This window comes from Muntiacus reevesi, chromosome 2 (genome assembly GCF_963930625.1).
Source record: "Muntiacus reevesi chromosome 2, mMunRee1.1, whole genome shotgun sequence".
NCBI classification, from domain to species: Eukaryota; Metazoa; Chordata; class Mammalia; order Artiodactyla; family Cervidae; genus Muntiacus; species Muntiacus reevesi.
The window spans coordinates 63,145,854-63,167,517 of NC_089250.1; the positions used below are offsets into that span (position 1 = coordinate 63,145,854).

Here is a 21,664-nt window from a genome sequence, read left to right on the forward strand (position 1 = left end):
GAGCTGATGGTACTCCCCAAGGGTTTGGGCCTGGAGGGAGAGCAGTACCTGGAAGTCCTGGGCCCTGGACACCTGGAAAGGATCCCCGCAGGCCAGGCCCTGAGCTCGACTGCAGAGAGGGGGTTACAGTCAGCTCTCACTTCACTTCCTCCCCCTCTGTACACACACTCTTGCTTGGTGCTGGTGCTGAGATTTCTCCCCCTAAATTTTTGGTTTCTAAGTCCTTCCAGTCTTGTCTGGCCTACATCTCAACTCTACACATTCGACTCATTTCTGGAGCCCTAAAACCATTCATTCATTCAACAAAGACTGATGGAGCACCTGCTATGCACCAACACTGTTCTAGGCACTGGAACGCTGCAGAGAACAAAAGAGGTTAAATTCCTTGCCCTTATCAAGCTGGCATCACCTTCATGGGTTCCAGAAGCCATGTGTGAATCAGTGTAACTGCGTGTGTGAATGTGGCAGTGTCTATGCCAAAGAGTGAATGACCCTTGACCTCAGGATATCTACTCCCCACCCATACCCTTGGAACTCTGTGTTTGTGAGGGTGGACAGGCATGGGCCTGCAGGTATGAGAAGGTGAGGCTGACAGACACACTGGTAGGCTAGGGGAGCAGGTGTGCAGGGCTACAAGTTACCTTTTGAGCTGGCTGAATACAACGCCAGAAAGCTCCACATCAGGCTCATCGTCCAGCTCCAGCTCCAGCTTGTCGTCCTCATCGTCCTGCTGACCTGCTCCTCGAGCTAGCCTGCGGCCCAGTGCCACTGCCTGCCACTCCAGCCGGGCCTCCCCAGGCCTGACAGGAAAGGCCCTCCAGGAACATGTCTGGGACCTCTCACCCATCTCTGGGCACCCACCTCTGACGTCCCTGACTCTAGGACCCATCCCTGACTCTGAACCTGAGAGCCCTCTAATTCCATAATTGGCCCCTTATTCTAGGACTGATTTCTCACCCTGGAATTGGTCCAGTACTGATCCCAGACCCAGGAACTGACCTCACATTACTGGGTCCCAATCCCAAGGCTGACCCTGTAACCCAGGTCATCCCCACATACTTACTCCAGCTCCTGGAAGCCCACATTGGGGATGATCAGCTCTGAGCTGGGAGAAGGAGAAATAACAGGAGAGGGCCAGGTGTGACTACAAAGTTACAAACTGGGCAGCATGGATCCAAGAGTAATCACATCCAGCAGATCCACAGGGGAACTGGTTACTTTACTGAGGCCTGCCTGGGCCTTGCTTAGGTTGGTGGGAGGTTTACCTGTCCCGAATGGGTGCTCCAAAGTCCTCTTGTGCCCAGACTCCAGTTGCACCCTCTGGAGGCTGATATTTCAGGTCAAGTTCCACCTGGACCTAAAACCAAATCCACAGTGGGTGGCCTCAAGCCACCCAAACTACCCTGAGGCTAGGAAAACCCCAAAGATAGTGCCTTTTACTCCACCTATAAACAGAGACCCTCCTGGCCCCATCTGTGGTGACTTTGGTTCCTCTCTGATCATTAATAGTAGTGGCTGAAAGTGTGAAATTGTTAAGTTACTCAGTTATGTCTGACTCTTTGCAACCCCATGGACTCACGGAACTGTAGCTTGCCACACTCCTCTGTCCATGGGATTTCCCAGGCAAGAGTACTGGAGTGGGTAGCCATTCCCTTCTCCCGGCGTCTTCCTGACCCAGGGACAGACCCAGGTCTCCCACACTGCAGGCAAATTCTTTAGCATCTGAGTCATCAGGGAAGCCCCAATAATAGTGACTACTCATAAGCTATTAAGAACTTACCAAGTGCAAGTAACCTCTTGAAGGGGCCCAACACAACTCCAAAATTCTCTCATTGCTCTTGGAAATGCACTAATGTGGCCTTCACAGTTCTGCATGGTCTGGGCCCTGCCAAACTTTCCAGCTGCATCTCTTTGGGGCTCTGCTTTGCCCTGCACCCCAGTTATGCTAGCTCAGGGTGCTGGGCTTTTGAATATGCTGGTTCTTCCACCTGGAATAGTCTCTCATCCCACTTATTTAACTCCTATCATATCTTTCAATTCTAAGCTCAAACACTACTTCCTCAGGGAACCTTTTCTGAACCCTATATAGGTCACATCTCTCCGTTATACATTCTCCCAGCCCTCTACCAGCTATTTTGTAACGTCCTTCATAGGCATTTTTACATTCGTTTTTGTGAATATTCTTTTTTAACTTTTTTTTTTTTTTTACTGTGGTAGGTCTTCATTGCAGCTCACAGGATCTTTAGTTGCAGCATCTGAACTTTTCATTATGGCTTGTAGCATCTTGTTCCCTGACTAGGGATCAAACAGCTCCTTCCCTGCCTTGGGAGCATGGAATCTTAGCCATGGGACTATCAGAGAAGTCCCATGAATATTTGTTAAATGTTTGCCTCTCTCTGTTAATATGGAGTTCTAAGAGGGCAAGTCTTTATTTGGTTTTGCTCACCACTCAATCCTCATTGCTTAGAACTGCACTTGCTTGTAATCAGAGCGTAACAAATGATGGCAGGCTGAGTGAAAAGCTTGACATTTTGTAGGACTCCACATAAGGTAAGTGAGGAAATGGGCTAGAGAAGGTGAATAACTTGGCCAAGGTCTCAGATGGGAAGTGGAGGACTTGAGATTTGAACCCAAGTTCATTTCTATGAGGCTACGCTGACTCCCCATGAAACACCAGGAAAATCCACCCAGGCTCATTTTTGTCTGAGACAAGAACTGCACCTAGTACAGGGTCATGGGGCCAGAACTTCTTATCTTCTCCCCTTGCCATACCCCTGGCCCTCAGAGCTGGACTTGATTCTTGGCCCCAGGAGCTGTAATCCAAGACACCCTGACTCAGGGGCCATGTTACCACTCCTGTCTGGGTCTGAGTTTTCCCCTCTGAGAAATGAAACCCACTTTAGGGATGCTCAGGCTTGAGGGTGGCAGGCTGGGGGACTGGCGGAACTCACTGGAGACAAATGCAGATTCTTGTCCACTAAGGCCTCCCGCAGCACCAAATGCCCATTAATCTGTAGCTGCTGCAGGGAGATCACAAGTGTCCCAGAGACCTGGGGGTGCAGCACGAAACAAAAGAATGACCCAAGAGAATGGCCCCAAGGCCCCCTCTACCCCATTTGCATCCTTGGTTCCCCAGGCCTACTCACCTGGGGCTGAACACATGGCTGCAACTGACCACCTGAACAGACACTCCCCAGCCAGAGGAGCCCCATAGTGTGGCCAACGGAAGAGTTGGGAATAGGAAGAAGCTTGTGACACCCAATGCTGGGCTGACACTGACCCCCAATCAATAGCCTATTCCCAAACCTGAAGTAGGAGCCAACAAATTGAGAGCTAACTCCATGGCTGATCTCCTAAACCAGGAACCAGTCCTCCCTGATTAGGGCTGATCTGGGGCTATCAGTCAAGAACTTATCTCCCCAGTCTTGATCCTGACTTGTCCCATACTGAGTCTAACCTCTTGAGCATTAGACAACCCCACCTCCTGAGACTGTACCATCTCCCCAAATACAGGAATAAGCCTCTCAGCCCCAGGATGGACTCAGATGGGGTACAGATCAGCTTCTCTCCATCCAGAACCCAACCTCACTCACCTCACTGATATCTGCCTCTCGACCACAGTGAATTCTCCTCATTTTCTGGGTGAAACCTACTCAGAATTGAATCTAGTCATTTATCATCTCCTCCCCCTACACACACACAAATCATCTCTCCTTCCCCTCTTGGCCCAGAGTCCAAACCCCCTGGACTCACCCTCAAAGAGCCATAGAAGATACAGAGGGAAGGAGGCAGAGAGATGGAAACATCGGGCTCAAGGACAAAGGAGACAAACTGTAGAGATTCCCAGAGATGAAGTGGGGGACCTGGGGAGAGGAGGAGCCAGAGCTCCCCATTTCTAAAATTTCTCAGAGCATCCCTGCAGATCTCACCTCGAAAGCTAAGCCTCACTTGTCGGTCATGGGTGCCTGGCAGCCCTGTTAGTCGCCGCACACACACAGTCAGAGCCATTGTCCCAGGGCCACTGGCTCTGCCTCTGCCCAACTGCCCTCCTGCCCACCTGAATCTTCTCTGACTCACTGGACTCACCCAACTGGTTCAGCAATTCCTGCCCTTTAGTCAAACACAAAATCAGCAGGCCTGGGGGTCACAGGTAGGGAGGGAGTGAAAGGACAGAAAGATAGGGGTAAGTAAGGTTGGGGTGGTCAGTTTAGTCCTTCCTGCCTGCCCCAGCTTCAGCCTCTGTCCTGCATCCTTATTGGTGGGGGCAGATGCGACCATGTGGGGATGGAGGCAAGGGGAGAGGGCTGGACCCAGTCTGGCCTCTGCTAGCCTGTGAGGACTCAGGGACATGGGGCCTCATGTTGTTCCCTGTTCACCAGTCAAGCAAATTAAAACAACATTAAAAAAAAAAAAAAGTGAATCCTCTAGCCCCCAGCATTAGAATGTAGGCACTAACGTAGTTTTTGAATTAATGAGTGAACGTGCGTCCCTAGCTTGCATATAGCAGGTATTCAAAATGCTTCTTCTTTTTTTTAAGATTTATGTAGCTATTTATTTTTATATTTTGGCTGCCGTGGGTCTTTGCTGCTACATGCAGCAAAGTAGTTGTGGCACACGGGCTTAGTTGCTCCACAGCATGTGGGATCTTCCCCAATCAGAGATAGAGCACATGTCCACTGCATTGCAAGGCAGATTAACCATTGGACTGCCAGGGAAGTCCCAGAACATTTCTTAACCAAAATCTTCGGGTTTACTGGTGGAACCATAGATGGGAGGGTGCAAAACCTTGAAATTGTCTAAAATTTTGAGCATGTGTGCATTTTTCTGGACATGGTCCTCCTAGCTTAGATTATTAATCCTGAAACAGATGTACTTTGAATGAATGAAGGGAATGACTGTGTCTCACAGTCTGAACCCATGAGTGACAGTAACTCCGTGTTGAGTGCATCTCAGGGCCATTGGTGACACTGCCTATATACAGAATACATGTTGTGTCACCCTTGGGGAAGGGGGAGAGGAGATGCCATCACAGAGGTGATTCAGGCATTTCTTCCAAATTGCTTCATGGACTCCAACACCAAACAAAGCCTAGATCCCCATCGGAGCAGGAGAGGGTCAGGGCTACACTGCTCAGGGGAAGGAGGCCAGAGGGGCTTCCTTGAGGAGCAACTGCTTAAATTGGGTTTTGAGGACAGGAGTTCAGCAGAGAAGGGCATCCAGGAAGTGGGGAGAAATGAAGGGCATGTTCCAGGACCTATGATTTGTTCAGTTTGGCCAGAGTACAAGGAATGTATCAATCAGGCGGCAGCAGCAGATAAAAGGAGGCAGTAGGGGAGCTGCATCTTGCCAGTTTCTTGAACCAGAAGTGGTCACTTCCTGTGCTTCGGCTGCTCCATCTCAGCACAGATTTCCCCTGCTGTCCTAAGGCAAAGTGGCAGAAAGCAAAAAAGCAATCTCCCTAGGATACATCTTGCTATTGGATGTACAAAATAAATCTGAATGAAGCACAGATGCTCACAGACAGTTCAAGGCTATGGAGGCTTTATACTGAGATGCTGAGTTTGTAGTTCTTGGGGAAGGAGCTTGGCAGTGCCAGTCTTGCAGCTCTGGGTGCAAGCTGCCTTTGTAACAGCTCTCTGGGAATGCTATTTTTGCTTTTTGCCTTTTTTGTGAAAGTGAAAATCTTCAGTACTTCAGTGAAAACCAGTACTAAAATAGGTCTTTTGTAAAAAGCAAGGGATAACTGTACTGAGATTGGAGAGTCTCATTCTACCTAGTCCCCAGGTGTAACATGCTCAAATGAGTTTTGGGGTCTATACAATACCAGACAAGAGGCATGGGTGAGTCTATTCCTAAGCAAGGCTACACTTCAAAACTCCTATATGTTAAGAGAGGGCTTCATCTCCCCATTTGACAGATGGAGACACTGGGACCCAAAGGGGGGTGGAGAGGGGACCAGAATTATTAGGTGTCATTGCTCTGGCCTTCTCTTCCCTCCCTCCCCTGAACTCTGTGGCATCTAGTCAAGCAAGGTATTTTTGCTTTTTTTTTTTTTTCTTTTTTAAATTTATTTTATTTTATTTTATTTGGCTGGATGGGGTCTTAGTTGCAGCACACCAGATCTTTCACTGCAGTTTGTGGGCTTCTCTCTAGTTGGTGTGAGAGGGCTCTATAGTTGTAGAGTGTAGGTTTAGTTGCCCCATGTCATGTGGGATCTTAGTTCCCTGACCAGGGATTGAACTTGTCTTCCCTGCATTGGAAGGTGGATTCTTAACCACTGGGCCACCGCGGAAGTCCCTCAAGTGAGTTACTGATGCCTCTGGAAGCTAACACAGGTGCCTTCTCTTTGGGTTGGAACACACCCTGGCTGGTTCTCCCTGGGCCTCGACCCTTTAAGAACTCCTACATCCACGTCCTAACATTCCAACAAAAATAGGATGCGGTGGAAAGAGTACTAAGCTCCAGGGCAAGGTTTTGGAATTCCAACTGCTGTCACTCATTGTGTGGTTTCTGGAAAATCCTTTCTCCTCTCTGGGCCTGGTTGCCCACTGTGTAATATGTGCAGGATGAACTGCACTGCTTTTCAAAGTGTGGTCTTTAATCAGGATCACACGCGGTTGTTAAAAATGCACATTCTTGCTCCCACTCTAGAAATGCTAACATAATATCTCAAGGTGTGGCTGGGACCTGAATTCCAGAAGCCACTTTGGTACTATTCTGCTACACAGCAGGAATTTGGGAACATCTGGTCTCTTGACTGTGATTAAGTGTGATTCCTTTCTGTTCTAGGTGACTCAGATGGTCTGCATGTCTGTATGGATATTGTTGTTGTTGTTTAGTCACCCAGTCGTGTCTGACTCTGTGCAACCCCAAGGACTGCAGCACGCCAGACCTCCATGTCCTTCACCATCTCCCGAAGTTTGCCAAGTTCTTGTCCATTGCATCAGTGATGCCATCCAGTCATCTCATCTTCTGATGCCCTCTTCTCCTTCTGCCCTCAATCTTTCCCAGCATCAAGGACTTTTCCAATGAGACCGGTGTTTGAATCAGATGACCAAAATACTGGAGCTTCAGCTTCAGCATCAGTTTTTCCAACAAGTATTTAGGGTTGATTTCCCTTAAGATTGACTGGTTTGATCTCCTTGCTGTCCTCGGGACTTTCAGGAGTCTTCAGCACCACAGTTTGAAGGCATCAATTGTATAAAAGAACAAAAAGATGTGGTGATTGAAGGGTACTGAATTCCCCACAGACCCCTGGTGAATATGGGTCCAGAAGAGATCACAGATCCCTGAGGTCAGAGTTCTCTGACCTGATGACTAGGATGAGAGGAGGAGGAGCCTGAAGGGTTTTTAGAGCAAAAGAGACTAAAAAGACTGTATTGAGAAGTGCCACATGGGGGTGATCCCTTGCCCCTTCTTAACATATATACATACATAGATACATATATACATACATAGATACATGAGCACCTACCACATGCTACATTCCATGGGGTCACAAAGAGTCAGACACGACTGAGCGACTGACCCACTGAACAACACTACATGCTAGATAGAAACTATCTATCGAGGTGCTGAAAGATACAGTAGTGAACACAACAAAAGTCTCTGCTTTCATAAAGCTTACTGCTCTACTGGTTGTGACACGTAATGAAGAATGAAATAAAACACCTAAGTGCTAAGGGGAAAAACAAAGCAGGAAGGGGGACAGATATTCTTTCATATTAAGCAGTAGTTTTAGACAGTGTGTTTTGGGAAATGCTGTAATGTCATTGCTTGCTTTAACTTGGGAAAGAATAAGGGAGACTGCCAAGGCTCCCAGGCACGTCACGACCGGCTCTGTGACGCCGACCAGGGCATTCCACGGAGACGGTAGTCTCCTCTATGAAGTCAGCAGCCAGGCCCAGTTACAGAGGAGAGGGTGCGGCAGGCCACGGGGCCAGCCGGCTGCACGCAGGGTCGAGGGGTCCGGGCGGCGCGCACCAGCTGAAGGAGGGCCGAGGGCCTTGGAGGCCGCGACGGTGCCTTTGGCGTCGGAAGGCCACAGCCCCGGGTCAGGATGCGGCGAAGCCCCCGCCCGGGTTCTGCCGCGTCCCAGCACAAGCACACGCCCAACTTCTACAGCGACAACAGCAACAGCTCTGTGAGCGTCACCTCGGGGGACAGCTGCGGGCACCGGTCAGTTGGGCCGGGGCCCGGGGAGCCCGAGGGCAGACGAGCCCGGGGCTCGAGCTGCGGTGAGCCCGCCTTGAGCGCTGGAGTGCCTGGAGGAACCACACGGGCTGGAAGCTCTCGGCAGAAGCCGGCGCCTCGGAGACTCAATGGGCAGACCGCCTGTGGCGCGGCAACCGTGAGGGGCGGGGCCTCGGGTGCGGGCGGGGTCGAACCCGGGGTGAGCGGAGGGAAGGGGTGGGGCCTAAGGGGTGGGTTTGGCGCGGAAGCGGGATAAAACTATCTGGGCACCTCCTAGGGGGCGGGGCCTGAAGGGAAAAAAAAAAGAGTAGGCAATGAATAAGACGGTCTCGGTGAGGTGGCTGGTCCTGGGAAGGGGCGGGGAAAAGCTTGTGATTGGGCACCGCCGAGGAGGCGTGGCCTCGGTTGTTAGCACCAGCGGCTACCGGGCAAATAGGCCCGCTTCAAGACCTAAGGCTGGGGGCGGCACCACCGTTTGGGGGGAGGTGGGACAACGACTAGACCGAGCCTCCCGTGGTGGGGGGCGGGGCCTCAGAGTGCTGCAGGAGCCCAGGGTTGTGGATTCTGTGCGACCAAAACCTGTGAGGCTGCCCTGCTTCTGGGCTAAGGGAACCTGCAGCCAGGTCCTGGGGAAACAGTGGGCCTGCGGTGCACAAGGTCCCAATGGAGCCCTTGGGCTCCCACAGAACCGCCTGGCTCTCCCGCAGTCTCTGAGGAGCAGCTCGACCTTCTCCCGATTCTGGATCTGAGGCAGGAGATGCCTTCCCCGCACGTGTCCAAGAGCTTCCTGAGTACGGGCCAAGCCAGCCCAGATCCCCTCTGACCCCTCTAGCTCTCCCCTCCGAACTCCATTTCTCACCTCTGAGGCCCTGTTTTCAGTTCTGAGTCCCCGGTCCATGTCTGATTGTCCAGCCCCTTCCCTGAGCCCGACCCACCTTCTCTAAGAATGAGAATCCATTCTCCTTGTCCCCATCTAAGTCTCCTAGCCCATCCCTCTCTTCCTGAGGCCCCTTCCTATGTTTTTCTGAACCTCCAACACCACTCTGTGAGCCCCTCCCCCCCATCTCTTTCCCTCCCTAAGCCTAGTCCCTTCTCTGAGCCCCCTTTCTTCTCCTCAGGCCTACTCTTCCAGGTGCTGAGCGTATTGTTATCCCTGGTAGGAGACGTGCTGGTCAGTGTGTACAGGTCAGAGGGAGGGAAGGGGGAGCCCCAGGGGCTGCTCTTTGGTGGGGGGTGGGGGGGTGGGGAGCAGGGCCAGACCCGGCTGAGGCTTGAGCCGATTCATACCTGTGTTCACAGGAGCTGGGTCTAGGACCCTGGGGTGGGGCTGGGGATTCTCTGGGGTCTCTGGGCCTCAGCCTTCCTTCGGTTCCTCAGGGAGGTCTGTTCCATCCGCTTCCTGCTCACGGCTGTGTCACTGCTGAGCCTCTTTCTGGCAGGTGAGAGGGTGATCAGTTCCCGGGGCCCCAGCCCTGGATGCTTTGAAGCCAAACCTGCTACACTTTCTCTTATATCCTTCAGCCCACTCAGTCTCTTCAGAGGCTCACAGTTCCTCACAGTCCCCTTCAGAGCCTTCCCTCCTCAAACTGAGCTCCTTCAAGCCTTTTTCCCCCCACTGTCACCTTTTCACCTGAGAAACCTCCTCCCTTCCCTTCCCCTGAGATCATCCTTCTTTCTCCAGCACTCTGGTGGGGGCTCCTGTACTTCGCCCCTCCTTTGGAAAATGTGAGTCGGGGAGACTGTCCTGGGGTTGGGTGGTTGGCAGGCTATAAACCTGGAGGTTGTGGGGCGTCCTTCAGGCCACTGGGGAGGGAGGCAGTGCCGGAGGCTATCACCCTAAGGAAAGACTGGCTATAAACAGGAGATTTCTGGGGGATTGTGCCCAGAGGTGCTTGAGGGTCTGTCTTGGAGAGATGCTGGAAGGTCAGGAAAAGCGGGTAGGCAGTCCTCAGAGAGAAGGCCCTTTGTATCTGGCCACTCCCACACTGAGGTGGGAGCTAAGCAGCGCTGTTTTTTGTCCCTCCCTCCTCCCTCCAATAGGAACCTAAGGAGATGCTGACTCTAAGGTGAAAGAGGGCACTGGGGTGGGGAGCTGGGGGCCTCAAAGGTGCTTCTGTTGGGGTGGGTAGCTCCTACGGGAAGTGGCCAGGGGGACAGGGAGCCAACTGCAGCGTGCCAACCTTCTGCCTGCAGCGAATACCACGAGCGCGTGCGCTCCCAGGGGCAGCAGCTGCAGCAGCTCCAGGCTGAGCTGGTTAAACTCCACACGGAGATATCCAGCGTTCGCGCCGCTAACAGCGAGGTGAGTCCAGCAGACGCAGCCTGCTCTCAGAACCCGGTCCAGGAGCTCGGCCGCTGGGAGCCTGGCCCCGTGGCCCCGCCCAGTGTGCAGTCCCCGCCCACCTTGGAGCCATGCTCCCTCCGCCCTGAGTCTTAAGGCCCTCCTGAGTCTTAAGGGCCCGGACCTGAGCCCCCTCCCCCACCCCGAGAACTCCGCCTCAGTATAAAACCTGCCCGCAAGCCCCGCCCCCCCATGCTCCGCCCTCTCTCTTTTCAGAGAGTGGCCCAACTCGTATTCCAGAGGCTGAGTGAGGACTTTGTGCGGAAACCCGACTATGCGCTGAGTTCTGTCGGTAAGACCCAGAGAGAGACTGAGACTCAGAGACGCAGACAGAACTATGTACAAGATCGGCCCAGACAGACTGACCTCAGACGGACACTGCCCTCGCTGTGGGTCTGGCCTGGGAGCCCCTGACTAGTTGCTTCTCCCTGCTCCAGGAGCCTCCATCGACCTAGAGAAGACATCCCAGGACTATGAGGATGCGAACACTGCCTACTTCTGGAATCGCTTCAGCTTCTGGAACTACGCGCGACCGCCCACGGTTATCCTGGAGGTGGGCCTGGAACCTAGATCCCAGAAGGAAACCAGGGGCGGATTCTGGAGAAAGGATCCCACAGCTTCCTGGGGTTGGACCTGACTTAGCTGAGGGCGTGGCACCAGGGGAACCCTGCTGGGCATAATTTGGCCGCCTAGAGGCGGGCCTGGCTTGCCTGGAGTGAGGCTCTGGGTGAGGTGGAGGACAACATAATACTGGAGAGACCTGGCAGTGCTTCCCTGGTGGCTCAGGCGGTGAGGAATCTGCCTGCAGTGCTGGGTTCAATCCCTGGCTCAGGAAGATCCCGTGGAGAAGGGAATGGCTACCCACTCGTTTTCTTGCCCGGAGAATTTCGTGGACAGAGGAGCCTGGTGGGCTACTCCATGGGATCACAGAGTCGGACACGACTGAGCAACTAACACTTTCTGGCACTGCTAGGGACTGGAGTCCTGGGTGGAGTTCTGGGTGGGCCCTTGATAGGGTCAAGCTGATGGAGGGGCCTACCAGAACCAATGCCCAGGAGGCTGGGGAAGGGCCACAGTTGCTCAGTCCTGTGGTTCTGAAGATCTATCCACCCCCCTGCAGCCAGATGTGTTCCCTGGAAACTGCTGGGCTTTTGAGGGTGACCAGGGCCAGGTGGTGATCCGGTTGCCGGGTCGTGTGCAGCTGAGCGACATCACTCTGCAGCATCCACCACCCACTGTGGCACACACCCGGGGAGCTAACAGCGCCCCCCGTGACTTTGCAGTCTATGTAAGTGGGGCTGAGACCAAGGAGGTGGGGGATTTTCCTACAGAGCACAAGGCAGACATGAAAACTGGGGCTACTGAGTCTTTGCTTGCTCATCCATAAAATGGAGATACTACCACTTGCCTCTCAGGGTTGCCATAGGCCTTAAATAACTACCATATTCAAATATTGGTTATGGTTTATTGAGTCTTTAATCTGTTTTGAGTACTTTACATGGATTATATATCCTTGCATTCACACAACAACCTATGAAGTGCCACTATCTCCCCCCTTAACAGACAAGAAAAAGTAATGCTCAGATAGTGGAGGTAACTTGCCCAAGGTCACACAGCTAACAAGTGGTCAGGCTTAAATTTGCAACTTGATTTCTTTGAGCCCAGATTCCACACTCTATCATCCTAACACCAGACAATAAATGAGAGTGTGTATACAACTATGGAACACAAAGTAGGTTCTCAACACCTCCACCTCCACCTGTGTCTCTGTTCCTCCACTCCTTCTTCACTTACCAGGGCCTCCAAGTTGATGACGAGACAGAGATCTTCTTGGGGAAATTTACCTTCAACGTGGAGAAATCTGAGATTCAGACTTTCCACCTACAGGTATGTTGGTTTCTGGGAGGTGAGGGGTCTAAGAGAATGGGACAGTGAGGGAAGGTTGGGGAGGAAGGCAGCCCTTGGGAGAGCAGACGTTGGCATCATCCATTTGTCTCTCCAGAATGACCCCCCAGCTGCCTTTCCCAAGGTGAAGATCCAGATTCTAAGCAACTGGGGCCACCCCCGTTTCACGTGCTTGTATCGAGTCCGAGCCCATGGTATTCGAACCTCAGAGGGGGCAGGGGGCGGTGCCACAGAGGACGCCCATTAAACATGCTGATTGTTGGAGCAGAGTGAAGTCTGTCTGAAAGAAGCTGGATCAGTGCTGGGAGGCTTGTTGTGGGCAGGGAGGCTGGCACTCTAGTTGCCTTTGGTACATAAATGTGGTGGGGGGGGCGTCTATCAAAGTGCCTTCTTGGAGAAGCCCAGATCAGTATAGTAGCAGCAGTAGCTCATGTGTATGGAGTGTTTACCATGCACCTAAGACAGTACTCTGGATGTTATATGCCTTCTCTAACTAATCTTTACAACCACAGAGGAAGAAACAGCTCAGATCAGGAAAGTTGCAAGGTCACACGGCTAGTGAAGAGCTGAGCCACAGTGGGACCCTGACCCTACCTTTCTTTAGAGGGTGCCTTCTTGTAGAGCTACCAGTCAGCATGAAGCCGTGCTGTGCCCCTCACTTCTCATCCCAACTCTTGCTGGGTGCAGGTGGAGGCAGAACTTCCTTTTTTTCAGGTAAAATCTTAGGGAGACTTGAGAACCTGTAGGGGGCATGAGTCAGAAATGATGCAGGCCTGACTGTCCCTACTCAGGTTGTTTTCACTAAAACTTGAGTGTTCAACTATGCTAGGAACAGTATATGTGGTAGAGTGATGACCAGTCCCTGCCCTCCAGGAGCCCGACAGGGAAGAGAAGACACTCCAGAAAATGGGACAATTCATTTATTGACCCAAGAACTCTTCATTCCAAGGGTCAAAAGTAGAATTGGAGGGAAAAAGACGGAGGGGATGGACATCAAAGGATTAATGAGTTCTACCTGGGCAGAGGGCTTGAAAAGGGGAAAAAGTGTCAAAGAAACACATGCAACATCTTGACTGTTAGGATCCTTTCCAGTATGTTCATGTTTTGGAAGAATCTACAGACTATGAACAGTGTTCTAACTCTAGAAAGTGGAATGCAAGAGTATGTGTGAGGATGGAACATGTATCCATCTGTTTAAATCTGGGGGTTATTACTTTTGTAATTTGAAGACAGAGGGAAAAGAATCTATTGAGTAAGCTTAAAATCTGAAGTTTTGTAACTAATGAACTAATAGTTTTTCTGGAGGGCATTTTCACTTTAGGTGCTGAAAAGTCTTAACTTTTTTATACTTTTTAATCACAGCAATTCCATTTCTAAGAATGGATCCAAAGGATACACAGATATAATCTAAGTTACTACTTTAAGGATGTTGATCACACTGTTGTTAATAAAAGAAAAAATGGAAATAGTATCTAAGAAGATAAAGTACACTACAAAAATAATATGTAGCCAATAGAAATGATAATATAAGAGACTGTTTAATGTCATGAAAAGTAAGTAATACATAGATAATTTTTTAAAAAACAAGGTAGGTTACATACACGCACACATACACAAAAGCAAGCTAAGCTGACATACATAAAATTTTTAAATTTCCATATCAAAAGAGTTACATAGACCAAAAGACACTATAACTGAAAAGATAATAGCCTGGGAGGAAATACTTTTAACATGTTTAAGAGATTAAGGGTTGATAACTGAATAACTGTAACAATAAAGGCTGTAAAGGACAACAACAACCTATAAAAAAGCTAGTCATAAGAAATACAATTGACAGATGAACATATAAAATGATACCTAGCCTTCATAATTCAATAAATTCAACTAAAACTGAGGGGTTTTTTGCCTGTCAGATTAATGAAATGGGTAAAAAATTGTTATGAAATGCAACTTACAGTATATTAAAATATTAAGTATTCCTATCTTTTGATTGAACATTTTCACTTGTTAGAATAAATTTTTCAGAAACATTACTATATAAATGCAGAGATAAATGTATTAGGATATTCCTTACAGCATTGTTTGTTGTAACAGAAGAAAACCAGAAGGGAACCAAATCTTGATAAATTAGGGATTGGCTAAGTAAGCTATAATACACTCATACACAGAGTAATCTATAGGCATTAAAAAGAATGAAGTCAGTAATAAATTCTAATGGATAAAATATCCAAAATACAATAAAACAAAGTGCAAACAGTGTAGTAATCTATTTAGAGAAAAAAAATTGTCAGACATAGGAAATACACCCTGCCCATTATCTATCTCATACATTTGAAATAATTTTGTACTAACTAGCATACATTTAAAAAACATTTAAAGCATAGTAAAACAGTACATACAATATGGTCCCAATTCTGTAAAATAAAAAATATGCATCACTGTAAATATGTATAAAGTATTAAAAAATATGCATCAAATATTTTAATGGGACATGGGAGTTTGGATAGTATCTTTCCCTATAATGAATATACATATTAATTTTCTTGTAAGAAAAAAATAGCTATTAAAAAAAGTGAGGCTTGTAGCCTATTTTTAGGACTAGAACCACCACTGCTCCACCTTCCAGGGAGTTAGGCATAGCCCTTGATCCCCTCCCCTAACACTTCCCACCTTGTCTGTGTTCCCAGCTCAGCTCTGCTCTGAGGCAGGGTGTTTGGCTTATACTCAGTCTTTGCATCTTCCAAAACAGAGTCAGTGTCTCTAGATATCTGGCCAAGAATACCCAATTTCTTTGAGTGGGGGCTATTATATCAGAGACTCCTTCACTCAACAACCCCTAAAAGTCAACAAGTAAGTTCAGAGAGAACTAACCATGGCTAATAGCAGATTCCCACCTAAAACACAAAGTAGTAGCAAAATTCATCTTTATTGAATGAGGGATTCCAGGGGCAAGCAGGTGAGATCAAGGGCAGCAACAGCAGGATTAAGTATAAAAGTATAAAACATAAAGTGCAAGCGCTAGGGAATGTGTGTTCAGGGCTGGTGACCTTAGGAACATGGAGGTCGACCTCTTCAAGGCAATCTAGGCCTGGGGGGCCTGTGCAGGGCCCTTGGCTGCAGGTGGAGGTGGCTTGAATGGAGCCCAACCTTGGGCCCTGAAGTAGGAGACCAGTTGCGTAGGTACTTCTGCAAGTACAGTCTGCGCCAGTGCCTCTCGAGGGGCCTGCCAGAGAAGAGGGGCAAGTTCAGTGATGGGCCATAACGGCTTCATTTGTACAAGGCCGACACTTCACACCCAAGAAAGGATACAGAATCCAACACCTAACCCTGCCCCAGGCTCAGGAGAAGGGGTAAATAGCCCCACACACATCAGGGAGAGGTGGAAGGCTGAACTCCCAGCTCTGTTCTGTCCCCAAGCTTGCCCCTACTTACATTCTGGAAACGGCGGTAGGGCACAAACTGCACTATGTCACGAGCAGCTGCCTCCCCGGAGCGTGTGTGCAGGGGTCCACCATCAGCGTCCAGCTGCTCCATGGCCTCGAAGTCAGCACAACCCACACCCACGATGATCACCGACATGGGCAGGTAGGAGGCACGAACCACAGCCTCACGTGTGGCCTCCACATCTGTCACAGCACCATCGGTCAGCAGCAACAGCACGAAGTATTGCTAAGGGCAAGTCCATTCATATACTGAGGCAGGCCCTCTAAACATCCCAGCCACACATTCCCACACTGACAAGAAGTCTCTTGTTATACAGTCCTCAAGGGAGCACCCCCCTTCCTCGCCCACTACCTCCCATGACCCTCACCGAAGCATTCCTCTGATTTGCAGCCTGGGCTGCAAACCTAGCCACATGGTTGATGATGGGTGCAAAGTTGGTAGGACCATAGAGCCGAACTTGGGGCAGGGCCTGGCGGTAGGCATCCACAATGCCCTGGATGCCTAGAGAAGAAAGGCAAAAAATACCATAAAAAAAAAATACCATAAAATACCGGGCCTCTTGGGGTTCTGCCAGCCCTGATGACACTTTATCCTGGCCAAGAAGATTTGGGAACCTGAGTGCATTTCATTCACTCGCCCCTGTAACCAAAGGTTCTTAACTTTACCCTACAGATGAGAAAATTAGGGCCAAAGAGAGGAAGGGCATGTGCCCTGAACCACACCTTGAATTAAAATCCAGATTGGGGGAATCCCCTGAACAAATCCAGGCAAGTTGAGCATCAAATTATAATGCACTTAAAAAATAATGAATTATAATCCATTTTATAAAATTAAGAATCCACAGACATAATAGACAAGGGAAAGCTCTTAATAAATGTAGAAGAAATTATAGAATAATTTGACAATCAGATAATTGATTAAGGCAAGGATTATCAATGGATGCTAAAAGGTAAAAATTGATGAGTGATTGGATATTTATATAGTCTCAAAGTATCCTCCCAAAGGATGATGATTATTAGTTAAAAAACAAAAAACAGGCCCACTCACCCACAATTAACGAAGGAGGCAAAAACATACAATGGAGAAAAGAGTCTCTTCACCAAGTGGTCCTGGGAAAGCTGTACTGCCCCAAGTGAATGAATGAAGTTAGAACACTCCCTCATACCATATGCAAAAATAAACTCTAAAAGGCCTAAAGACTTAAATATAAAACACGACACCATAAAACCAAAAAGGAACATAGGCAAAACATTTCTCAAGGAAATAGGAATAAAAGCAAAAATAAACAAATGAGACCTAATCAAACTTACAAGCTTCAGTACAGCAAAGGAAACTATAAACAAGACAAACTATAGACTGTGGAAAAAATGTTTCGAAATGATGTGACCAACAAGGACTTAAATTCCAAAATATACAAATAGCTCATACAACTCAGTATCAAAAAAACCCAAATAATCCAAAAAGTGGGCAAAAGACCTAAATAGACAAATCTTTAAAGATACAGATGGCCAGTAGTCACATGAAAAGATGCTCAACATTGGTAGATGTTCAACATTGGTAATTATTAGAGAAATGCAGGGAATTCCCTGATGGTCCAGTGGTTAGGACTCTGTGCTTCCACTGCAGGGGGCACATGTTTGATCCCTGGTAAGGAACTAAGATCCCGCATGCTGTGTGTTATGGCCCCCCATAAGTGAAGAACTGCAAATCAAAATTACAGTAAGGTATCACCTCAGACCAGTCAGCAGGGCCATCATTAAAAAATTTACAAGTAACAAATGCTAGAAAGATGTGGAAGAAAGGGATTTCTTCTACACTGTTAGTGGGAATGTGAAATTGGTACAGCCACTAAGGAAACAGTATGGAGGTGCTTTAAAAACCTAAAAATATAGTTGCCAAATGATCTAGCAATCCCACTCCTGGGCATGTATTTGAAGGGAACACTAATTCAAAAAGATACATACACCCCAATGTTCATAGCAGCATTATTTACAGTTGCCAAAACATGGAAGCATCCCAGATGTCCATCAACAGATGAATAAAGATGTAGTATATGAATAAAGCTATCTATGAAACAGAAACAGAACCACAAACATAGAGAATAGACTAGTGGTTGCCAAGTGGGAAGGCGTTGGGGGAGGGATGCGAGTGGGAGATTGGGGTTAGCAGATTTAAACTTTTATATACAGAATGGATAAACAAGTCCTACTATATAGCACGGATTACTATATTAAATATCCTATGATAAACCATAATGAAAAAGAGTATTAAAAAAGAATATATATATTTATAACTGAATCACTTTGGTGTACAGCAGAAATTAACACATTACAAATCAACTATACTTCAATTAAAAAATACTAAAATAAAAAATTGAGTCAAATAATTTTGAGAAAGATAATGGGTCTTAAACTGTTTCTTTAAAAAAACAAATAAAGGGAATTCCCTGGTGGTCCAGTGGTTAGGAATTCACATTTCCACTGCAGGGTGCCGAGGTATGATCCCTAGAAACTAAGTTCCCGCATGCTGCATGGCACGACCAAAAAAGAAAATACTTTTTAAATTAAAAATGAGTAAAAATTAGTTAAATATGTATGTGTATGTGTGTGTATAAAGGAATGAAATATTGCCATCTGCAGCAACATGGATGGACCTAGAGATTACCACACTAAGTAAGCCAGAAAGACAAATGCCATATGATATGTGGTATTCAGATTCCACTTATATGTGGCATCTAAAATATGATAAAAATGAGCCTGTATACAAAATAGAACCAGACAGAGAAAATAAATTTATGGTTAACAAAGAGGAAAGAGCATAGTGGAGCAGTAAATTAGGAGTTTGAGATCAGCAGATATAAATGACTATATATAAAATAAACAACAAAGTCCTCCTTTATAACACAGGGAACTATATTCAATATCCTGTAATAAATGATAATGGAAAGGAATATGAGTTTATATATATAAACTGAATCATTCTGCTGTACATTAGGAACACAACATTGTACATTAACTATCCTTCAATTCAAAATGTTTTAAATTACATATAAAGAAAAAAGCAGTACGTGTAGAGTAGAGAAACCTGGTAGATTCCACCTCAACCAAATGATCAAATAAGACTGGTAAGAGGATAAATCAACATATGCCTCTGGAACATACAGCATGGCTTCTGTGGTATTCCCGCCAAAAATGCATAACTTGAATCTAACTGTGAGGAAATAGGTAAACTCAAACTGAAGGACATTCTACATATTAAATGACCTGTAATCTTAATAAAAGCATGGGTCAGATTAGATCAGGTCAAGTTTTCAACTTCAGCTTGTTGACGTGCGGGTGGCTAGGGAAACATGGGGTTTGGTCCTCTCCAGACAAAAGTACCCTGAATAGAGCTGCAAGGAGGCACCAATGCTTCTGCTGATGACCAAATAAGTACCTGTGAGCCTCTAAGCAAAGATAATGATGATAATAAAACAGCTACCATAGTTTAAAGAGCACTTAGAATGTGCCAGGATTACTGCTTCAAGCTTTATATGCATCTTCTTAAAATATTCAATATCCTATAATATTTATTATGAAGCCAAAGCACACAGAAGCTAAGCAACTGGCCCCAAGTCACATGATTATCAATGGCAGGACGAAGATTTGACTCCAGAGGCCTGGTTGTAAAATCCACTCCTCTAGACAATGGAGTCAGGTGTCTATCTCCCCACCCTCATTCTCCCTTGCCCACACGAGCTTGGCAGAGATTGGACAGATAAACTTAATGCTGGAGGATGGGGGACTTACCTGCACAAAAGGGGTTACTGGGGTTGAAGTTCAAAGCAAATTCATGGGAAACCTGAGGGCAAGAATAAAAATGAGGTTCCTTCCCCATACCACTTGTGTGCTAAGAAAAAGGGCACTAGGATATGTACAAAGCATTATTTAGGAGATATTTAGTCCTGAGCATCTGTTGTATACATGGCTGTACAGATGAATCCCTGCAATTCCACATAAAGCTGGGTGCCAAGTAGCAAGTTTACCACATCCCCCCTGATCAGGACCATGAAACTAAAAACAGGAGTAGTGGAGGGAAGAACTCACTTACCTGCCAGTCAGGGGGTACCTGGGCCCCAAATCCAAATGCTGGGAACAGCTTGTCCCTGTGAGAAGACAGCAAAGGGGGAAGAGGCAGTGAGAGGACGATGAGCCCAGAGGCTAACAGCATCTGCAGGGAGCGGCGATGAGCAAGAGACAAAGCTACTTACGAGTCATAGTCCTGAACCACACTGCCCACACTCCACAGTGCCGTCAGGTACTCATTGACCCCTGTTGGGCTCAGGTAGTGCAAAGAATCAGGTGAGGAAGGGTCTCCGTTGGAGCCTGTGAAGTCCACGCCCACCTGCGGGGAGGGAAGGAGGGGAGTTGAAGGCCATCTTCCAGCCCCAGATCTTTCTTCTTGCCCCTGATGAAGCAACTTACAGTGAAGTTGATTTGACAGCCTCCCATCACATAGTCCAGGAATGAATGCTCTGTTTCTACCTGTAGTTGAAACCAGGGTTATAGCTGGAGTGAAGGGACTGGGGTCATGAAGCTTCTAAGGCTGGGTCACATGGGCTATTGTCTCACCTGACAAATCTTGACACAGATAGTTCCAGAGTTCTTGTAACTTTTCTTTTTCTGCTGTTTCTCAGGGTGAATGCATTCAAACTCAGCCTGGTAAGGAAAGAAAAATCAGAGTAGAAAACTTCCAGAGCATCAGCCAGGATGGGAGCTGCCTTGTATTCCCTCTATTCCTGGGGCTGTAGTCCCTATGTCCACCTCAATATCCCTGAGCCAGCACTCACTGGGGCTGCTTGCAGCTGAGCCAGGCTGGTGTGGAAGGTACCAATGAGGTCATGTGAACCATCACTGTCATAATCGGAGCATCGCACCTAGGAGGGAAGGTGTATGTGTATGCAAAGACCAGGAGGCAGGTGGCAGGTGAGAATAAATCCCTCCCTAGACTCTCTGCCCCTGCTCAGTCCATGCAGGAGGCAAGCTCCTCACCTCGATGGGTGTACTGGGGTCTCCCCCACAGAAATGTTGAAGGGGAACAGAGAACCGTTTCCAAGTAGGATTCAGGTTGTTCTTGATGACCTGAGGGTGGAGTACAAAGCTTCCAGTGAGCTCTGCCATTCTTCCCTAGCCATATGCAGACTCCTCCCTGTCCTCCAAATCTTGGTAGTTACAAACCCCAGGAGATTCTCTCCTACCCCATCACACCCAATCCCAGGGGTCTCACACCTCTGATCTGTATGCCAGGTGCCATTTCCCATCACCCTGACGGAAAAACTCCAAGAACGGATCCGATTTTCCCAGGAAGTCCTGTCAATGTCACAGAGACTCCAGTTATAACACTCAGGCAGAGACAAACACTACGAAATACCTCTGTCCCCTCCCACCCTCCCACCTCCAATACGCCACCCCTGTCCGCTTAATTCTTGAGCCCCCAGGGCCTCCTTCCATACACACCTTCTTATCCAGGTTTCTGGCTTCCACCTCCATGGTCACTACACGATTATCTTTCAACTCCTGAGCTGAGACCTAGGTAGGGGAGGCAGGAGACTGTATCGTCTCGAATTCCTCACTGATATGAGCACACTCCCACAACAAACCACAGCCTTACCGTGATGGTTCCCCGCCCAGCAGGCTTTCCAGGCTTTAGCATCAAGGGCAGAGTTAGCATCCGACTGGATACAATCTAGGGTAGGGGATGGGGGACCAAGATCTCAGACAAAGTTAGGTCCTGTTGACCCCC

At 48.1% G+C, this 21,664-nt stretch overlaps 2 protein-coding genes and 1 pseudogene across 10 annotated transcripts in view; 1 reads left to right on the forward strand and 2 right to left on the reverse strand.

The window, feature by feature from the left end:
* LOC136157184 (fer-1-like protein 4) overlaps positions 1-4,008 on the reverse strand; it is a 44,061-nt pseudogene extending 40,053 nt beyond the window's left edge.
* A 3,987-nt stretch (positions 4,009-7,995) lies between these two features.
* SPAG4 (sperm associated antigen 4) lies at positions 7,996-12,686 on the forward strand. The gene is made up of 12 exons (XM_065921906.1): positions 7,996-8,369; positions 8,901-8,984; positions 9,312-9,378; positions 9,571-9,632; positions 9,875-9,918; positions 10,234-10,259; positions 10,387-10,495; positions 10,751-10,826; positions 10,972-11,087; positions 11,655-11,822; positions 12,332-12,421; positions 12,537-12,686. Exons 1-12 carry the CDS (start codon positions 8,060-8,062, stop codon positions 12,684-12,686), a joined length of 1,302 nt encoding a protein of 433 aa, XP_065777978.1. The 5' UTR covers positions 7,996-8,059.
* Positions 12,687-13,958: 1,272 nt separating this feature from the next.
* The window catches only part of CPNE1 (copine 1), a 37,658-nt gene continuing 29,952 nt past the window's right edge, over positions 13,959-21,664 (reverse strand). For all 9 annotated transcript variants that reach the window (XM_065921897.1, XM_065921900.1, XM_065921898.1 and 6 more), the window contains 13 exons: positions 21,533-21,607; positions 21,379-21,450; positions 21,151-21,231; positions 20,914-21,003; positions 20,712-20,798; positions 20,494-20,580; positions 20,347-20,406; positions 20,133-20,266; positions 19,973-20,027; positions 19,672-19,723; positions 16,251-16,384; positions 15,872-16,108; positions 13,959-15,662 (listed from right to left, as the gene is read on the reverse strand). In XM_065921897.1, coding sequence (XP_065777969.1) covers positions 15,522-15,662; positions 15,872-16,108; positions 16,251-16,384; positions 19,672-19,723; positions 19,973-20,027; positions 20,133-20,266; positions 20,347-20,406; positions 20,494-20,580; positions 20,712-20,798; positions 20,914-21,003; positions 21,151-21,231; positions 21,379-21,450; positions 21,533-21,607 — 1,305 coding nt within the window. In that variant the 3' untranslated portion in view covers positions 13,959-15,521. The remainder of the gene's footprint in view (positions 15,663-15,871; positions 16,109-16,250; positions 16,385-19,671; positions 19,724-19,972; positions 20,028-20,132; positions 20,267-20,346; positions 20,407-20,493; positions 20,581-20,711; positions 20,799-20,913; positions 21,004-21,150; positions 21,232-21,378; positions 21,451-21,532; positions 21,608-21,664) is intronic.

Bases quoted from the DNA above. Each gene is read 5' to 3' on its own strand.
- SPAG4 (XM_065921906.1), top strand. From the start codon at position 8,060: ATGCGGCGAAGCCCCCGCCCGGGTTCTGCCGCGTCCCAGCACAAGCAC. The intron at 8,985-9,311 runs GTACGGGCCAAG...TCTTCTCCTCAG, and splicing joins CGTGTCCAAGAGCTTCCTGA to GCCTACTCTTCCAGGTGCTG. The intron at 10,496-10,750 runs GTGAGTCCAGCA...CTCTCTTTTCAG, and splicing joins TTCGCGCCGCTAACAGCGAG to AGAGTGGCCCAACTCGTATT.